General features: G+C 37.8%; 1 protein-coding gene across 2 annotated transcripts in view; it reads left to right on the forward strand.

Annotated features, from left to right (window-relative positions):
• Positions 1-21,582, forward strand: part of FBXW7 (F-box and WD repeat domain containing 7) — a 190,657-nt gene that overhangs the window by 70,877 nt on the left and 98,198 nt on the right. For both annotated transcript variants that reach the window (XM_064449876.1, XM_064449878.1), the window contains exon 2: positions 13,629-14,186. In XM_064449876.1, the coding sequence (XP_064305946.1) occupies positions 13,698-14,186 (489 nt within the window). In that variant the 5' untranslated portion in view covers positions 13,629-13,697. The remainder of the gene's footprint in view (positions 1-13,628; positions 14,187-21,582) is intronic.

The following is a 21,582-nucleotide window of genomic DNA, read 5'->3' on the forward strand; positions in this document are numbered from 1 at the left end:
GGTGGTTACTCTTTGCCTGTGTGAATCTGCACTGACAATGACCTTGCAGTGTCAGGAGTGTAGATTGGCCTGCAGTAAAGGTGGACTGGGGCCTCTTCCTCTTTGCCATGGTGTGATGGGCTCACTATTGCAGAGAAGTGGTCCTAGCCCTGCATGCCTTTCCACATAGGCAGGAGAAATGGTGACCCATGCAGGCCAACTCTGACAGAATGGTGGTTTGGTGAGACTTCTGTCAACAGTCAGGTTTAGATCCATGTGGCTAGCAAAGAAGCATGGCTTGCTTTTATTGAAAAGCGTAGCTTTAAGCTTATGGGTAGGTGTTTATTTTTGCAGTGGTGTAAGATGTTAATTGGTCCCTAGCTTGTTATGGGCTCTCTGCTGGAAGGGTGTAAGGTCAGCTGTCCTCATGACAGTTCACACTGGTCATTCTTAACCCAATGCCAGCAACATCATATAAGTTAGAGGAAACTGGTGAGTTTAAGTTGGCTTGCCTAATTTTGTCTGGAATGGGTTAGGGGGCACTCATTTGTCTTTGGTAATGTTCCACTGAAAATATACTGTGGCAGAGCAGTAGCGACATCTTAAATTACAATAATCTCTGAAAAGAATCTCTCTACAAACTGGTTTTTTATCCATTCAAATTATGATCCCAATTTCAAAATTTAAGATTGTTTATATTTGTACATGCTGTATCAATATTTCTTTTAGTTGGTAGTTCAGGTAAATCATTTATTTGTTCACTGTATCTGTGGCCAGTGTTTTCCTGCATTGGACTTGGCTCTAGTTACTGCTTGTATTCATACCACCTTTCTGTAGTAGGAAAGTGCTGTAGAGCAGATGCATAGAATATTTAGAGTTGATGGCTCTATAGGATTTAAAAGAAAGTCAAATGCCTGCCTGGCATCAATATTGTAGGCCACCGTACATTCTTATCTAGGCACCTACCTTCACCTCTGGTTGTGCAGATGCAAAAAAGTTACTTTCCTGGCCCCAGAGACATTTTGGCCAAGCAAATTTAGGTTTCTGTAGGTTGTTAGGCAAATGCCCTGCTGCTGAACCATACTGCTTAATTGGTTACTGAAATAAGATTCTCAGAGAGCCATTTTAAGGGCATTAAATCAATAACAATAATTGCAACCATTTCCATTTCTCCAGTAGAGTCTGCTAAGAGTCTGTTTGGGCTGGGGCCAGATTCTTTTAGACAAGTTGGGATATCATCTTCCTCCAAACCTGGCAATCTCACATGCTGTTTGTCAGCAAGCGCTTTGTTGTTCTGCAAGGTCACATTTAAGACCTACTGCCGGAAAGCTTCCCTGTGACACAGAGAATATAACACTTAGGAACCAATGTGTGGTAGGCAGTGTTCTGGAGACATGAGGTTAACGAGAAGGGCATTTGCGCTTTATTTAATATCATGTGGAGACTATAATTGTGCTTGGGAGGGGAGGTTGGGGTTGTGGTGTGTTGTGTGTGGTTGTTTTTTCCTTTTTTTTTTTTTTGTATGTGACCTTGTTTTACTTACGTCTTTCTACTACTGAAGATGCTGAAAATGTAGACAAACAAGTGTATTAACAGATTTCAGCAACTCTGATAAATGCTGCCATTCTGTTTCTCTTTGTATTTCTTGCTTTTATTCAAAGAAAAAAGTGCAGGTCAAAGTCTCCTTATCAGATGTTCATACAAAGGCATTGAACGAGTTCATTGATTTGGAGTTCATCTTTGAAAATACAGTATTCAGAATGGAGACGATATTACCCAGCGGATACTGCACAAAATCTGATTGAACATTTCATAAGATATGAATTGGGACTGTGGACAGATATGTATTTTAAGAATAAAGCCTATTACTCCTTGTTCTTTTAGAGCAACCTCACAGGAATAAGGCCGAGCTGTATTTTTTCCCCACCAAAATGGTAAAATACACCAGTCTTATTATCTTGTGTTGCTTGCATGAAACATGTTTTCTACCCCAACATGATCCCCAGTTACATTTTCTTATCTTGGAAATTCAGTTTATAATTCTGCTGAACTAAACACAAATAAGAAATTATCTTTGTCCATAATATATTACAGCCTTTTGCTCCCAGCTGCTTTAACAGTACTGATAGAATTACTTCATTTTTTTTTCCTAACAATTAGGACTACATGACAGCTGAATATTATCGATAATCGTCCTTCAGACTTTTTTGTGAAGAATAGGCAACCAAAATCAGGAAATAAAAATAGGTATTTTTAGCAGTAGCCTGGAATAAGCGTTGTCCACTATGGATCTTGAGATAGAAAATGTTGTTGATAGCTTGACAAGACTTGGGGGTTTTGTTCCTTTTCCCTTGTCTGTCCTGTTGTATACTTGGAACAATATAGAAGGACTGGGAATTTTAAAAAGTTGGGGAAAAAAAAAAGTGTAATGTTCGAATTAATGGATCGCTATTTAATCTCTAGGGTATTATTTATTTTTACAATAAATCGATCATTTTTCTAGAGGGTTAGTCTGATGCAGAGGCCTGTGACAGAACAAAATGAAGAGGTTGCACTTTTCATGGCATAACCTGCATTGCTTCTCCTTTGCTTCGTTAGTCATTATTAGGAGGCTTGAAAATACTGTTCTGTGCCTTGAAGCTTCTTGGGAGTAAAGGGAGATGATTACTCTTGGTGATTAGAGGTAGTATAAGAGCTGCCTGTAACGGGGTACTTATTTTAAACTTTTTAAAAATTGTTCAAATACAAATGTTTTTAAATAGTAGTCACTGCTCTTGATTCTCATGTTTGACAACTTCAGTCCTGCTGTCGCCATCTTTTTAACCACTAGAATGCTTTTCAGTGTAAAGGGTATATGTGTTTCCATCTGTTTGTGCTGTCATTCCACATCAGAGGTATCTTAAACAGCTCTGAGGTAGGGGAGGGTTTAGTACTTGGTGTTAATTTCCTTCCCTTCCTCCTATTTAAATTTAACCCAATTAAGTTTAAATGCAACAAAATTTAATTGCTCTTTGTCCTCAGGTCTATTCCCCCACTTCAGTTAAAGATGACCTTTTTTTGGTCCACCTTTTCTGCTCTGTGTTTTAAGTTGACCCTTTTTTGGCAATCCCTGCTGTTCTGCATGTCTGCCTGTTTGTGCTGCACTTCTGCCTTAGTTGAATTGGAGATTAAGTCCAAGAAATCGTGCTACCGTTTTGCCAGACATCTGGTAAAATTACAATTCAGTATCAGTAAAACCCCTAATTTGGGGAAATGGACCCAAAATTACTTTTATGGTTAGTGGACAGGAAAGAAACCGAGACGGAGAAGTCAGCTGAGTGGTCTATAAAGCACTTTGAGGTTTTCAGACCAAAAGTCTTAATGGCAGTGTTATTGCTGCCAAATGCTGTTTTGCCTTTGCCTTCAGAATAGTTTGCATTAATAATGAGCAACTCTGCTTGGAAGTTACTTATGTATTGCTCTTATGATACCGCTTCGCAAAGCAGCACCACGCTAAGTAACAGGCTATGTGAATGGATTCGTAAAGTGGTGTAGCATATCGTACTGCTAAGGTCTGTAGGTCTTCCGATTGGAAATGGATCCCAGCCCCAGTGCCGCATTCAGTGATGATATGGATGCTGAGAAAAATTTGTATTGAGGCTGTTTTGCCATACTATGCTAGCCTGTATGTTAAGCCTGGTGGTTGTGAAATAACTCTGGGCTGGAACTAGGCAGGTTTTAATCAGCAGTTTGGTAAAACATTTTGCCTGTACATCACTGTGGGAGCAGAGAGGAGATGACAATGGCAGCTCTTGTTTGTGTATATTCCCAGGGAGAGGTGGTCAGCTAAGCGTGCCTTGGTAGCTGCACACATGCTGCACGTTCTGCAGTTGTTGAACGTGTGTGTTAAACTAAGATGGAGTATATTTCTAATTTAAGATTTAAAGAGGTGATGAATTTACTATTTTCCTAGTAAGTTATTACAGTGAATAATTGTCCTCAGGGTTACTTGCCTTTGGATTTTTTTCATTTCAGCATTTAGAGATTGGATTTTGCTTCTTGTCCATTAGATAAAATCCCTGTTTGCCTAGATAGTTGGGGAAAAAAAAGTAGTTGTTTCTGCATAGCGATCACATTGCTTGTTTCCTTAATTGTTACTGAATGATAGTTCTGGACTTCATAGTTGAGATTTCCAGTTCCTTCTGTTGGTACCTGTAGCTTAACATGTGTGTTAACTCAGCCTTCCATGACATGGTAACACCCTAGCATAGCTTAACCAAAGTTTACTACTAGAAAGCAGTGTCATCCTTATCGCTCCTTACCTATGGATGAAAGGCCTACAGCTGCATAAAACCATCCTAAGCAGCTGTTGTTCCAGGCAGCTGGGGAGGTCCCCATATGCAGTGGTGTTGACGATGCTGTAAAACTGACCATGAGGACTTTTCTTATAGGGAATAAAGGTGGTCTGGTTTGGGGGCAGAAAGGTATGTGCAGAAAGTGGAACACAGTGTTTAGGGCTCTGGAGATTTTGGGCCAGCTTGGAAAGCTATCACAACTACCACTGACCCACAAACCTCATTTACTTACTTTTGGGGAAGAAGGGTAAATTCAGCCCCCGAATTATCCAAACCTGTTAAGTTTTAAGGATTGGTTAGTCTTCTGTTGCACTGTAAGAGGATTCATGGTCTTTTTTTGTAGAGAAATTCTGTATTACATGTGTATCTATCAAGAAGTAAAGAGTTGGGATGATTCTGTTTTTACTTTTCTAGCCTTTGCTAATTAGGCATGCAACAGCATCTTTAAATTTGAAGAGTACAATAAACTGCCTGCCTGTTTTTCTAATCTGAGACTTTTTCAGCCCCCGTGATTCTCAACTAATGTAACTAAAGATACTCTGTTTATGTTGCTGTAAGTATGATCTAATGTTTGCTTTTGGCAAGAAACTCTTCCTTCTTCGTATGCACAGAAGGCATAGTTTACATGAGACCAAAATATTAACAGATAGAAACTTGCTGTTCTAAATTGAGCAAACAAGTGTACTTTTGCTATATCATGAGTAATAGTGGTATAGACATCTTGTAGTAATCTAATGGGGGGGGGGGAGGGAAGCAAACAAACAAAAATACCCCCAACCAACAAAAAACTCACTTCCCAGGTATTAATTAGTTATGCAAGGTAAGAATTTTTTTTAGAGAGGTAAAAATTTTAATACAGGAACCCAAGTAATGGTACAATTGTTAAAGCAAAAAGGATAAGACAGTAATTGAAAGTGATGCGCTTTATTTTTCTAGCGTTGAGGTCCTTTCAATGAGCAAATGGACACTGCTTGATATTAAAGATTTAGTGGAGGCATGGAGGATTATATGGAGAACTTGCCTGTTTTGTTTTCAATAGTTGCTGGAAAACTTGGGAGCCTTTAAATAACTCAAAGCTTTTACTTCTGCTTTCCCTTTTCTGAGGGAAAGGGGAGAGAAGCCTTTCATTAGTTGCACATGATAGTTAACTTGTCACATTTTACAGCCTAATCCTTTTTCTTTAGCGTTGTTAGTGAAAAGACAAACCAGCCATCTTCTGTATAACAGTAATTATTAATATAACTACTAAAAATAACATGATTATTTATATGAACACAGTAAGATCAGTCATAATGTACTCCTCCTACTGTGGATTGTTGCCTCCCATTATACCTTTCAAGGAGTTTAAATGATTTTATTCTAAATTATATCCATTCACTCTTCTTGATGAAAACATAACAATGCAGAATTAAAAATGAGTAACTTCTTTACTCTTACTATTAGTCTTGGCTTTCAGGGAGTGAAGAGGTATGAACAGGATTCTTGAAACGGATATGAGCTCCCCACTTGTCAATAACACTGTACTGGTATTAATAACTAGTCAGTCGGGATATGGCTTTCAGGAAAAGGACTTGGAATTTTGATTTTTTTTTTTTCAATACAGTTTTCTTTTTACTGGGTTATGGAGGCTTTAGCAATTCCCTCATGGTTTGCATTTCCCTCATATCTCCACACCACCCTTAGCACAGTATCTCACAGTAATTCTAATTTTCTTAAGTGTCAAAATTTAATGTAAAAACGTAACTTGTGTACCATGCTATTCACTAATTATTTGCTATGATGTTGTTCTTTTTAAAACAATGAAAATACAGGCTTTTTTTTAACACTTCAAATATAAGAATTAAGGTCATGAATTACAGAGAAGGGTTTACAGAAAAAAAAAAATCAGTGGTTTCCTGTCTCTTATGTGATGACTGCTTTAATTTTGTCATCAGGTCTCTAATAATACATTTTATAGCATGATTCTTTGCTAGAGCGTTAAAAACTGTTATAACTTTAACTTCGATTGATTCCCATATACACATTCCACAAGAAGTCTTTCTGAGTTAATCTCTTCTGTGTAAGATTTCAGCCAAAGCAGTCCTGTTTTTGAGGCGAATGCAGGAGGAGGGAAGAAAAGGGGTTTTGGTTTAAAGCATTAAGACTTGACGCTTGCCTTGCTGTTGCAGAAAGGATCCACGGAATCCATTTGATCTGTAACGCATTCAAATTCTGTGTTTGTGTGTGCGTGAACCCTGCAGGTGGTTGTGTTGCTGATGAGTCAGCGTGTGCCTGTACACAGCAAGGAAGCACGGTGCATATTTTGCAGCTTTTCCCACTCTACCCACGGTCACTGTCTGTGAGGGTTAAGTGAACCTGTATCAAAGAGACTGGGATTTTACAGTGATGGCTGAAAAGTCTTGTTCATCCTCTTACTCATGCAATACAACATCATTTGTTTCTGAATAAAGAATTGACGTTAAAAGTTAATGTACTGTGATGATGTTAAATGTGTCCCAATGGAGATCGTGTGGAAACTCTATGGAAAAAATAAATGTAAGAGAAGAAATGATAGATCCATAAAATAGAAGAACTTATTCTTCCACACTAATAGGACAAAGATCTACTGAACAGAAAAATCTTACTTGATTCAGCAGATGAATTTGGACATCTGCAGATGGAAATTTATGTATGAATGTAGCTGAAGGTCAGAAGAATGCAATCTGAGTGCTGGACTCTTGCTTTCTTAGTAAAGTAATGAGACATGATCATAGGTATTTGATCATAATGTAAGGAATAAGTATGTTGACTGCTTTGTAGCTCAAGTTGTTTCTTCTAAACCTTTGCTCATGAAAGCTCTATTAATCTCTCTTCTACCTCCTTATCATGCCACTCAGCTTAAGTACTGATAAACATATGTAAATTCTTGTAGTGATTACACATTTCCTAAACTTACTTTTTGCATTTTCATTCTTTAGTGGGTTTCGTGTGCTGTTTCATATTATATCCCGTATTAAATACTTTACCTGTGTCTGCCAAAAGAGGTAGGATTATGTGATTGGTCCTCCATACCGCTTTCTTTCCAGCCCAAAATTAAAGCCAAGTTTTTTTCAATGGCTGCTGTGTGTTCGTCCCCATAACCGATAGCAAGAGACATTGCTCTGTCATGCTTTTACTGTCCATGTATTATCAGCTGTTGTGTCCCATCTAAAATCCCTTCACTTTCTGTGGGGAATGGATCAGAAAGGAGCAGAGTGTCTGCAACTGTAAAGTAGCACTGCAGGCTAAAAAGGGATTGGGAGATAGAGGCATGGGATTAGAGAGGGAGCTGTGTTAAGAGGCAGTCCTGGGAGAGAAAAGTAAATTTGGATGATGAAATAGGGAGAAGGGATAAGGGTTGTGGAAATAGGATTGTAAGGTTAATAGAAGCAGGTGAACAGAAGGGAGAGGCATCTTACAGTAGACCTTATGTGGTGGGAAGACTGGAATTGTCTTTGTTCAGAAACATTTAGGAGAGGAGTTGAGGGTGCAAGGACTTGAAAAGCCTCAGAAGGTAGATACAAAATTGGGGCCAGATTACAGTAACAAGGGGGATAATTAAAAGTGGCCACACAAGAAGATTAGGGGCAGCTGGGCTTAATTAAATTTGCACAGGAAACTTTAATGGTGGTATTTTTTTAAACTTAATGAATACTAAATCTAGTGTTTTGTGTGCTGTCAGATTTATGTTTGACATAAGTAAGTAATTAGGGGAGTACTTACATCTAGTGTTGGTTACTTTGACCACTTTGCACTGAGAAAATAACCATTGGTTGTTAAAAGTATCTTGAGAGAGTGAGAAAGGGAGCAGGAGAATTTATAATCTAACAGAAGTTGTGTGCTTCTCCACAAAGTGTTGGCAGAGCTTAACTGGGCAGGGTGACAGAGCAGAGCAGGAGCAGAGAATCCTTTTAGCTGCTAATTTGTTCTGGAGCTGTGCATAATGGAGTTGACAGAGATATTTGAGGTGTGTATATGTTTGGAAGTAGTTTATTGTTCTTAGGAAAAGCATGCATACTTTTACAATGAGACCCGTAGTTAATGATGTATTTTATTTTGATGAAAAGTTATTGCAAGTTTTTAAAGCTGTATGTTAATCCTCCTCTAATCAACATTTTGTCCTGAAGAAATATGGAAAGTTTGTTTATTTTCCTCTTCTGTAAAATGTATTCAGCTCAGAGTTCTATGATGTGGAGTCCATTACTATGATCAAGTTTGCCATCCTGTGTAACGCAGCAAAATTATGCCCCTGTAACTTTTGTTTAAAGCTCATAACTTCTGTTTAAGTTGTGGCTTTAGTTGAAGTATTTTGTCTTTGTGAAGTCCTTGCATGAGAATAATGGTCCACTGCAATGAGCTAAAAGAAGATGGTGAATTCTTCATTTGACTTTGTGTAGTTTCAGTTTCCAGTTATTGCATGTTGATTGTTTTGTTACTTTGCTATTGTTCAAAACTTTTTCCCATAGACAAACTGTATAGCCAGTAATCAGATCAATCTATTGTTTTATTTAATGCAGCATGTGGGTTGCTTGATTGTCGTATTTTGCATTGTTAGCTATCATGGCCACAGGGTCAAATTTTTAAAGAACATAGTCCACAATCTTAGTGTTTAATTACATTTTTTATTTCTACCTGCATGATGCTGCATTTAATTCTCTTTGTATGTATGTTTTTCAAATGGGCTTAACAGGTCTTAGGTGGCTGGCAGCACTGGGCGTACCCGTCATTCCTGTACCCGTTGTTAGGTGCATTTGCCCTTGGTGTGTTAGTCTGGATTTGGATCAAGAGCATACTTTTCAAGTGTAACTCCTGATTGTGTGTACCTGCTCCCCAGCTGAATGAGTTAAAGCCCAGCTGTCCCAGAGCACCTTCTGGGTGAAATTAAACCAGAAGATGTGCTCCAGCTGTGAGGGTCAGTGTAGGCCCTGGGCATCAGAGCTGGTCTGAAAATAACAGCCCTTTCCGCTCCCCAGAGCCCATCTCCTGTGGGTGCTGAGTCCCACCCAGCTCTGCGTGTCTGCCTCTGTTGGCCTGCACTGCTTGCTAGTGTAGACCTAGCTTTAAGTTACCAACATGCCAGTTTCAGTCTTGGGTAATGTGTGCTTATAAGGATTTTATTTTCCTTTCAGAAGGTAGATTGGGATGTTGAAATCAGAGGAGATCCTTAGCTTGGGTGGAATGTTCCTTTTTAATGTTCTATTTACCCAATTATAATTCAGTATTACTCAATTTAATATATCTCAGCTTTTTTACTAATGTTTTTATTAATATTTATATTTATATGTTAGGATTTAATAAAATATCTATAGAAGTTTTGGTTAGTCTAGTTGTCTCCACCAAATCTGTAACCTCAAAAAGGTTTATTCTAGGAGCACCTACTGCCCATAAACCATATTGTGACTGTAACTGTTCTGTCTTTTCACTAATTGCTGTCCTGATCAGTTTCAGCATGACTTAGGTCAGTATCCAAGTCAGTCTCATTCTCTAATTTCAAAGTAAATTCTTCAAAACCTTTTTAAGTTCTGCTATACTTTGTTAAAAAAAACAACCGAACCCTCTACCCTTCACCCCACCTCTCTGCATGCACCTCATTTCCTTTTTTTTTTGCTTTACAGTTTCAAGTGATAGGAATAATAAAAAATAGCAGTACAAATGGAGAATTCCTGATTTTCTCATAGTTACGTTTTTATAGGTTAAAAATGTTTAACAGCTTTTGTATCTACTAGAGGGACAGAGATATTTCAGCAGTATAGCAAGAAGTGAAGTGATTGCCCTCTCTCAGCACAGAATGCAACCAGTTGTACTTGATAAACCTTAGGAGTTTTCTCCATAGTTTCCCAGTGTTGCTTAGCATTTCTTATAGGTGGTTTTGAGCAACTGTTGTTCTGGGTTATTTTTATAATCTACCTCCTGTGCAAGTTTAATGGATAAAGCTGAAGAACTCTGCTTAAGTAGCATTTAATCGCCAATATAGGTGGTTGGGGTGCATTCATCAACTCTGAATTTAGAGTTGGATCAGCCCAGGGATGTCCATTTTCCTTAGGGATTCCTTGTATTTTGCTTTTCCATATGATGGTCTGCAAGTGTTATGAAACTTACCTGAGGATTGCCAAGTTAGACTTGCTGACCAAGTTTAATGAGTTTTGCATGTTTATGCAAAACATTGCCACTACATTGCAATGTTTTGGTGTCTGTCTGGAAAATAAAAATCTCTGTGGTCTGAGGTGGGTACGAAAGCAACAGCTTTTCTCTATGGATCTGCTGGGGTTTAGCTGTTTTGAATCATTTTGGGCTCTAAGAGTGTAAATGAAGCAGACACTGTACTAGCTGAAAACACAGCAATTTAGTTCTCTGGTGGTTCATTTGTAAATACACTTCTTCCTGCAAAATAATAAAATCTGTCTTATTCCTTATCTACCTTATAGACGGATATGATTGTATCTTGTGTATGAGCTGACGGTAGTTAATTCTGAAAACACTTACGTGACAGAAGGCAGCTTTAATGTTTCAAATCTCTGATAATGTACACCCATCTGTTCGTTAATGAATACATCACCTCTTTGCACACTGATTTCTGATGTAACACTGCTTGTAATTAAATTTTGGTAATGCATTTTATAGGCTTCTGGAAAAACCAAGTTGAGTTTATTAATGCAAATACAGGGTAAAACTGAAATCACTTATGACAAGCTAATTTTGTGAATCGATGGTCACTACAAAAATGTAGGAATAATTAAAAATATATAAAAGTACTAGTATATGTTCATGTTTTTAATTGGCTGGAATTTCATTTGTATATTAACAGTAACAATAGTGTTGTTTTGTCACTTAAGCACTTAGCAGAATCATGCATTTATTACTTAAATATTTCAATGCTGACCTTTCATGTTGGTTCCTATAGATACAAATTGAATGTATTAAATTATGGAAACAAATGCAGCATTTGCAGTTTTATCAAGTAAGTCCTAAACCAATAATTGATGCATATCTTTGAAATAATGCTGTTGATACTGAAAAAATGCAATTAGAGCTTTCAAGCTTAATTCATGGCTATTTAGAGAATCAGTTGTGGTGGAAGCTAAAATTGCTACATTGTGAAGATGTAAATCTCATGTTTGGTCTTTTTGTTACTGATTTTTACATGATTTAATGCTTTAGAAAATCTGTATCTTTTCTCTTTTTGTGAGAAAATCAGATGTAGTGTTGTCATGTTCATAATGTCCAAACTGTGTAGCAAGCCTGCTAAATAGATAGGTTGTAGTAGCCTTAGATTATATATGCAACAGAATTTGATATTTGATGAAATGGAGTTATTAAACATCACTCCAATATGTGATGGTTTCCAGGCTTTGGGGAAGAATATTAAGTGAAAATATTTCCTTTAAATGCCACGAGGAGTGCACTCTTTCTCAAGTGCTACTTACTACAAATATAGAAAATTAAACGCATTTACTTTTGATGCCTGTTGCACTCAAGGTTGGAGTCATTAGCTTCTGGTTTGGGTCGTGTGCACCCCAGTGCCCTAATGCTTTTATTCCACTGGTAAAAGCAGGCGTCAGGACAGCCTCTGCTTGCTTCCATTGTGTCCTTGCCTTGACGCATGGAGCTTAGCTGTCTCTTAGTATTAGCTTCTCATTCACTGGTTGGAGCTAATCACTAGTGGGCACTTTCTTTGGAACATGTTTCAGCTTTTGAGCTCATGAGCTCTTATTTGGGGGTGATTGTCACTTGCGTAGGTATGTGGAAACTTGAGAACCACATCTTTGGGATTTAAGGAATGTTTTCCCGAGGAAGAGGGGACAAGTGTACAGAATCCCATCTACGAATCCTCCTCAATGCAAGACTTGAAGAACGTCTGTAAATGTGTTTCTGTGACTTTAATGGTACAACACAATTAAAATTTCCTTAGAGCTATAGTTTCTGATACTTTCTTCCCTCCTCACCAGTAAGTTGAATGCTTTTACGAATGTCATGGAGCAAAGCTGGGGTTTATCTGTTCCACACCTCCATCATCCAAGGCTCTAGGTTTTTGGGTTTTATTTTTTTCACTATAAGAGATAGAGGACTTCCTCAAAAAGGGGGAGAGAAGAGGTTGGGAGAATATATTCTTCTGCTGAAGTACTCATGGAAACTTATACATTTCACTGCTCATCCTTCACTGCTCCTACTCCAAGGAGAGTCGGCAGTTGTGCTCCCTTCCAGTACTGTATTGCTGGGCTTTCTGAATCTCAGTCTCACAGTGTAGCCTGCTGATAGTGTGCTGTGGCTTATGGACACCCAAGCACTGTGGTTCTATGCAGTATGAAAAAGTTATCTTCTCTTTACACGTTTTCGTGTGCAACCTGTGAATCTGACCACTTGTTGAGTTCATGTCTGACTTCACTTAACACATCACTTGAACCTAGGGGGACTGGAGTCAGGATGCGCCGGCCTGAAAGATTCTATAGCTGGAAATCTAATATAAAATTTAAGATATAGCTAGAATGTGTTATATCCCTCTGCTCTTGTATATTGTGTAGCTGAATGTGTGGATAATTTGGAAATTGCATTAGTATTTTTCAATTTCTTTTCACACACACATCTAAATATGGCATTTTTTTTTAACTGTTCAGAATCTCATTTAACACTTCTTGTAACTTCTTAGAGTTTGGAGAGCTTTACTGCTCACAGTGATTTTTGCCAGTCAAGGTATGTGCCATTTCTGGGCTGCACTGGCTACCCAGTGATGTCTACTCTCCACCACTGGGTGTCTCGGTGGCCAGTTTAAGACTTGGAAGTGACAAGGCTATGTTCTTTAGTGGGGGTTAGCTTTTTAATTTATCTAAAAGGAAATCATAGTAACAAGAAATGAAACATTCAATTACACCTGAAAATATGCCTGCTCTCAAGGCATAAAAGCAGCTCATAATTTCTGAGTAATAGATCAAGCCTGTAATGAAATGAGGGGGGGAAATATAATGCCATTTGAAAATTATCTTAGTCTAATTTTTATCATATACTTGGATCTTCTCAACATGAATGTTAATGGTTCTTGTGGGTTCTTAGGAGGGCAGGTAGTTCTTCTGAATTTTGCAGAATCTGGTGCTTACAGAGGTCATGATCAGACAGATAAGCAATGATAGATTGCTACAAAGTTGTCTGCAATCCATGTAGGTTTTTCCAGTTTTGTGTCAAGTAGAAATTATTCTTTTTTCCTTGGAATATAAAGTTGTCAGGAGTAATAAAATGAAATAAGTTGTTAATACATTAATCAAAAATGTAACTTTTGTAATGTCTCACTTATTTTTGTCTCCTTAGAATGTGAAAGCATTTGCATCTTCAGATAGCCTAGCCAAGGTCCAAGAAGTAGCAAGCTGGCTTTTGGAAATGAATCAGGAACTGCTCTCTGTGGGCAGCAAGAGGCGACGAACTGGTGGATCTCTTCGAGGTAATGCTTCCTCAAGCCAAGTAGATGAGGAGCAGATGAATCGAGTCGTAGAAGAGGAGGAGCAGCAGCAAAGACGACAACAAGAGGAGCAGCACATTGGGAGGAATGGGGAGATAGGAGGAGGAGAACCTGGATTTGATGACAGGCATGAGTCTCAGCAGGAACAGTTAGAAGAAAATAACAATAGACTTATTACAGTGGATGAAGAATCCACCTGTAATCAAGAGGAAGATGATGAAGAACATGCTGGTGATCAAGAGGAGGAGGTGGAAGAGGAGGAGGAAATGGACCAGGAGAGTGATGATTTCGATCAGTCTGATGACAGCAGTAGAGAAGATGAACATGCCAACAGTAACAGTGTCACAAATTCCAATAGCCTCATGGACTTGCCCATTCACCAGTCATCACCATTCTACATAAAGACAAAGGTGGGAAACTACTATTTTTTTGTGTTCTTAATCCTTGTTAACTCTGGATTTTGGAAAATAATTTGTGTATTTAACTTAAAGTTTTACAATGAAGCAAAGATTTGTACTTCCTGAAGGGATCATTATGAAGAATTTTTGCAGTCCACAAAAACTATACTGTTTTTACTGTTAATCAAATTATTTGCATGCATCTGATATGAGCAAATACTCCTATATATTTTAAGGAATAGAGCTCTGATGACTATGTTCAAAAGATCAAGGTGTTTCTTTACAAATATTTTTACATGCTAACTCATACACTTAAGACCCTCCTGAGGTTATTTATACTATTTCCCTTCTCAAAGCAGGCAAGAAGGAAGGTAAGCAATTGTGCGTATGTGGTGTTCTCTGAGAATATTTGGTTCATTTAGATGAAAACATTGTAATGAAAAAGTAGGGTGGAATATTACAGAAACATTGAGTTCTTCCCTCTGGCCAGGTTATATTGAGTTCATTGACAAAATACTGGTTAAAAAAAGTGTTAGCCAGTCAGTCATTCAGTTAAAGTTATGACATAAAGTCTTATGGTATCCTGCTTCTAAGGACCTTGTAAATTGCATGCAATGATTGAGAACTACTGATTTGCAATAAGAATTTGGCAATAAATATTCACGTTTTCATTGCTACTTATATCACCTAACATTTTACAGTAAAAAGAAAATGTTTTTTGAATATTAGCACCGGTGTACATTAGTATATTTTCCAAATCCTTCAGGAAGGAGGAGTGCTCTTAACTCTTAGCAGCAGCAAAACCTGAAAGAATAATGAAAGCAGTGATACTGACTAATAAAAAAGTGGAGCAGGCAAGTGTTCTTGTGGAATAACGTTGTTCCTAAGCCTATGTACCAATTTCTTTTTCTAAATCATTAATTTGGTAATAGAATACCTAGCCCCCTCTCACCTTTCAAAAAACAACCCCCCCTCAAATTTATACAATGTACTTTTTAGAAACAAACAAAACACAACCCAAAACAAAAAAAAAAACCACCTAATTTAAAGTATGTCAGGGGTATGGTGTAAATAATAATTTTGTTAGTATTTTGATGTAAACTGAAACAAAATCACCAAAAAAAAATCAGTTAAGTTTGAGTATGAACATAAATGTAGAGTCTTGAAGAAACACTAGAACAGGTAAATAGGATGAACATTTGCTTCTGGAAGCCGCAGCAATATGTTTTTAGTAATAGTGATTAGTATGTAATTCATTGGTTTGTCTAAAGTATCTCAACTAATGTCTTTCATTTTTGAAAAGTAATGTTTTCACATGAGTTTTTACTAAATTACATAACTTACTAAATTGATAATTCTACTGTTCAAGGTACGGAAATATATGCTTTCTAATTTGGAGTGAAATACCGTCATATTTCGTATCATTCAACTGGCATTTTACAACTCAGGTTCTCATTTTTATTCCAATGCTTTGGTTTTCCCAGACTTAAAGTATTGTATAATGACTTGCATCCAGTATGGACTTGATGTGTTATGTAGGAAGTGCTTACACTCAAAAAAAAATATTTTTAAGTCTCTGAATTGGAAACTTTTTCAAGTGCTTTGTAAATAACTGTACTCAAATTATATACAGACAGAGCAGAACATAGTTTTCAGTGGTGGTCAGTTCTGAAGCTTTTTTTTTTATCTTCTCCGGTAATGAATGCAGTTTTTTCTTTCTTTTTTAAGGTGTATTTGACATAAACTGAAACAAACTGGTTTAGCCTGAACGAAGCTGTCTGAAAGATTTTCAGATAGATGCACAATTTCTGTGTGGTCTGATAGTTGCTTTGCATATTGTTTCTGTGCAGTGCTGGCCGTTTTCATCAGTGCTCTGTCCCCAGGCTCTGCTCCTGCAAGAACTGTTGGGGAGCTAAGTAGCGACCCGTAACTGGGAGTTGTTCTTGATTCCTGGTGCAACTCTATTTTAGGTAGTTTTAGAAAGCTGCTTGAGCTGGCACTGCTCTAGGTCATGGAAACACAGTAAGACTGACATAATGCAACATTAATGTTGCCAATTCATTAATAAACTAACATTTAACCATAGGAACATATTCTGTGTTAAGAAATGTTGTAGAAATACAGCTGTGCTGGGGCATGAATGAGTTACCAGAGTAAAAATAAACATGACAAATATGCTACTTCTGAGAAGAAAAAGGAGTATTTGTAGACTCATCAGCTATATTTACAAGTGATTTCTGGTTCTACCTCTTGAATATAAACTCATCCTAGGAGACATGAACCCGATAGACTTACTCTTCGCCTTTCAGATGGGTTCTCAGTATTTGTAGTCTAGTACAGGTCTCCTAACTCTGAACTACCTGCTCCCTTGCTGTATGCTGTACTCCTGTGAAACTTGCTTTGTGCCACCAGTATTGGCTGTGATGGCTGAATCCACTACTGTTTATGTGTCAGATGTAAACCTGGCTCCTCAGAAGCACACATTCCTGATCCAACGCAGTTGCTAGTTTTGTCTGGTTGTCCACAGCATTACTGGAACACACAGTTTTCATCACTACCAAATACCAAGAGATAACAGTGATACTGAATAAAATAGCAACTGCTACTGCTGTAGGTGTTGTGCAGCTCATCTCAACTTTGATAGCTGTTCTTTGTCCTTCTTCTTTTTATTCCTTTCCTCATAAACTAATGAATAAAGTCTCTTTCTAATCTGACATTTTTTTTTTTGCTTATTGGCCTTGTGGGATCCTGTGTGGTTAAGGAAGGAAATGGCAAGGCTCCCACTTAACACCGCAATGTATCCTGCGTGCATTTGCTGCCTGTCACCAGGATTTCCACTTGACAGCAGCAAGCTCACTGTGTTCTACCATATAAACTTCACCAGAAGCATAAAACCCATTATATAAAAACAAGTTTTATAGATATTAATGTTTTATGTAAATATTTATATAACATATATAAAATTATATCTCAATATTTGCTTCGGACTACTGCTCCATACAAATAACTGAGGCACGTATACTTGAAATGAGAAGACTGGTGGTTCAGGAGGGTCTTCACTGCATTCACCAGCAACACCCAGGAATCCAGAAGGGTCCTTGTGGTTACCTGTTAGGATTTCCTGCATAAAATGTTAGGCTGCTCTGTATTGCCTTCTGCACAAGCTAAAGAGTATTTTTAGAAAAATTTCACCATTTGAAAACAGGAAACAGTCCAGCAAGGCAAATCTACCTCAAGCCTAGATTAATAGTTTGCTAGTTATCATCAGTGTTTAAACTTCTGCACCTTTACTGTACTTGGCCTCCTTCCCATTATCTGTCTCTTTTTTTTTTTGACAATTGCAACTTATTATTTTCATGTTGTACTGAAGAGCTGTTTAACAAGTGGGGTTTTTCTCCAGCCTACATAAAGCAATCAAGTTCACTCCTGAAAGGTCTCTTAATATGGACATGGTGCTCATTGGGAATATTTTTCTGTTTTTTGTTCTTATTATGATACTTCCCTGAACACTCTCTCTGATTTTTTTGAACACCCATCTTGAATTCTAGATATCAGAACTGAGATTAAAACTCCAGTAACAACTGTACCAATGACAATTAAAATGTGTTCATGCTATATATTCATCCATTTATATAACAAGCAAGCCTTTTTCAGAGAGCCTTCCATAAATATGGCCTATGTCCTTTGTACCTAGAGATAAGAATTGATACTTTGTTGTACTGAATAGCATTTTCTCACATCCAGTGTACCTCATCAGATCCTTTACTGTTTGTTAATTTTACTCCAATTGATCTGTGTCCTATCAAATGTTGTCATGTCTATTATATAAAAATATTAAATAGCACAGAAGTAGGCAAAGTAAATAATATGTGGAGGACTCTTACAGAAACATGAGCTTGATGCTGACTTTTCACTCATTGCATTGTATTTGTGGCATCCACTTCCAGTGCTCCGTGTGCTGGAGCATGTCCAGAGGAGGGCAATGAAGCTGGTGAAGGCTCTGGAGAGCAGGTCTTGTGAGAGGTGACTGAGGGAACTGGGGTTGTTTAGTCTGGAGAAGAGGAGGCTGAGGGGGGACCTTATTGCTCTCTACAGCTACCTGAAAGGAGGTGGTAGTGAGATGGGTGTCGGTCTCTTCTCCCAAGTTACTAGTGATAGGACAAAAGGAAACAACCTCAAGCTGCACCAGGGGAGGTTTAGATTGGATATCAGGAAAAAATTCTTCACTGAAAGAGTGGTCAGGTGTTGGAACAACCTGCCCAGAGGGGTGGTGGAGTCACCATCCCTGGAGGTGTATTTAAAAGAAGTGTAGCTGTGGCACTTTGGAACATGGTTTAGGAGACATGCTGGTGTTGGGCTGACGGTTGGACTTGATGATCCTAGAGGTCTTTTCCAACCTCAACGATTCTATGATTCCTTGAGTTCCTTAGGAATGGTCATGTAACAATTACCACAACATGAACAAATACATTTACAGTCTGTCACATATTTCATAGGGACTGCCCTAAAATGCTTTTATCCCTCAGTGCATGTGGGATTCTGTATTACTGCAAAGACAAGAATGTATCACTGGTAGTCACCATCACTGGGAAATAGCTCATGTAAATTAACATTCTTGCTTACTTTAGGTTTAAATTGTTTGTCTAGCTGTGTTCATACTCTTGAAATTGTAGTATTAATAAATACATCATGCCAGCAATACTTTATCTTCATCAAAACAGGTGTTTATGACATAGGTGGTAACCAACATGTTTTTATGGAAAAATTGGCCTTAACAGCGTTAATCCTATTCTGTGTCAACCATTGCATTATTTTCTCTTGGACTGATACCTGGGTTTCAGCCTATGGTTATCCAGGTTGTACTCTCTTTCCTTTTCTATTTTTTTTCTATATATTGTTAGGTTTATTTGAAATTTCTGAAATATTTTGAGTCTTCTACTTCTTTAAAATAATTTTCATAATATGTATCATCTTTAACTCGTTCAATTTTTTGTCTTTTTGTTTCTTTAACTATTTCTACAACTCCTAGTTCCGTAGTTTTGAAATAATAATGACTGTCACCTTCAATATACTTAAATCTTTTGTTTTTAATTGAGACTTTCAGTTTCCATCAAGATGAGTTGTTTTTCTTTAACTGCTGTGAACTTTTCCTGTTTAGAGGAGTATTGGCTTCTTGATTATCTTAGAAATTGTTTCTGAATAGTTAAAGTAATGTACAGGTTCATTCAACCTCAGTTTGGATTCAACGTATTTTGTGGAAGGGGGGAAAAAAGTCATGATCACTTATACCCAAGCTACCATGAATGTAACTTTTTACTGTTAGTTTTTATTTTCTTTCTTTTCTTCAGAATTTTCTAGAATTCTACATTACATAAAGCTTTAATATTAAATGTGTCTAATGTTGAAGCCACCTCAGTTAGGAAACAGTAATTTAAAATAAAAAAAATAAACCCATTTATTAGCTGCATTCATTCCAGAAAATATTGTCACAGATTTCTATGATTAGGCAAAATAACTACTTCATATCAGACTAGCAGGTGTGAGATCTCCAGAGGCAAATAAGTAATTGGTCAAGGTCAAATCATGGTATCAAGACATGTTTCCTTTCTTACTCCTGCTTGCATGCTTGAAGTTGGTCTCTGGCAAAGAGGAAAACAATCTGAGGATTATACAGAGACTAGAAGATGCAGTTTACTGTCCCCAAAGCAAAAAGTTGTATTGTACATGTAGGAAACAGTTGTTGGGGATATATGCAAATGGAAGCCCTTTTTCATCTTGAAGTATGCCTGTCGCTTTAGGCATATGCCATCTTGAATTTTCATGCAACTTCTTTTCATGCCATGCCCTCCCATTCGAGGTGTGATTCCAGGAGCTATTTCATATTTCTCCAGAAATTGTGGTTTGAGGGGAGAAGACACCAGAAAGCACTACAGGTATTTTCCTATGTTCTGTAAGGACCTGAATTTTAAAATCCAAGTGAGTGAGTAGAGCAGAGGATTGTTAGCAGGTGTGTGGCCACTTTTCTTATTCTGGGTTTCAGGAAACACATTTGTCTGCTCTGCTTGTCCGAAGGGATGTCTGAAGGAGTGTTTGAGCCCATCTGTGAGAGACGCTCAATCCTTCTGGACAACAGGCACTCTTCAACAAGAGTCTTTGCGACAAAATACCTCTTACTTAGACATTTATTTCCTTTTCTTCTATTGAGGTTGTCATGAAATTTAGTAAAGTAGGGTATATGAATGTGAAATGTTAATTCTGTGCTAACTGCTGGGGTTGAGATGGTGACCCCTCATAAGGGGTCAGTGATTCTGCATGCAGAACCCTCCACTAACTTTCTGAGTTAGTGTCCTTTCAAGTGCAGGTTTGCTTGCTGCAGGACTGTGGGGTCTGATGGTGATTGTCTTGTTGGTTAACCAGAGCTTCCTATGAACCAGGAAACAGATTAGGTAAAATGAAGATGAAAAATTCTTGTATAGTTGGATCTACATCCACAAAACCCACTTAGATACCCATTCAGCAGTCGTCATATTTGAGCATTTGCTTCATTACTAAAGGTAATAAGATGGTTTTATTTTAATAGATGCTTCTCATATATAACATTTATTACATATAATAATGGTAAAGGCTGAGAAGCAGCTTAATTTTGTTGTAAAAATGGTGTACTTCGATTGCAGCATCCTCTGATTCTGGGTACCATGCTCTTTGGCTGTAAGTCACTGGGCATGCGTGTAAGTAATGGTGCTGTTCCAAGAGTGCCTTTTCCTGGTTGTTCATTGATCCTGGGGAGTGGAGGTGGGAGAGACAGAACAAATAAGCTGGGCTGACTTATGATGGAGCTGAGACAGGATTTACCACAGGAAGACCTGTCCCATAGAGCTTAAATACCCATCTCCCAAGTTCTGAAACAAATCTAAGGCCATGCTCAGATAACAGCTTTGAGCTTTCATAAGTAGTGCGGGCTGGGGCAGGATTTTTTTACTGCGAGGTGCTTGGTCCAAGCTAGTATGTAGAGCCCCAGCCATATAAAGGATTTATTTTTCAGTGATTTTTGGCTTTGTATGGAAGGATAGCATTAATTTCTAAAACAAAAGAAAACTTAAGATTGCACTAGGCAGTTTGTGCATATGTGAAGTGAAAAGGGACTCCTGTGTATGAAAGTCTGCAGTTACTGTCAGAATGTTAATAGACTCAAAGCTTCGTAGGTATAGGGGGAAACAAAGGACGATTAGACAAATGCTGATTCTTGGAAGTAGTTTTTTGTTTTGTGTATGGGCAGTACATGCAATTGAGAGAAGGTTGGAATATTGTGTGTAGGTGAGGTAGTGGTTTTGTTTATGGTTTTGCATGTGGTTAGTATTTTTTTCCATGTTCTGAGCAGCAGAGGGGGCTGCTATTGCTTTTCCTGCAG

This window comes from Phalacrocorax carbo, chromosome 4 (assembly GCF_963921805.1).
Source record: "Phalacrocorax carbo chromosome 4, bPhaCar2.1, whole genome shotgun sequence".
NCBI lineage: Eukaryota > Metazoa > Chordata > Aves > Suliformes > Phalacrocoracidae > Phalacrocorax > Phalacrocorax carbo.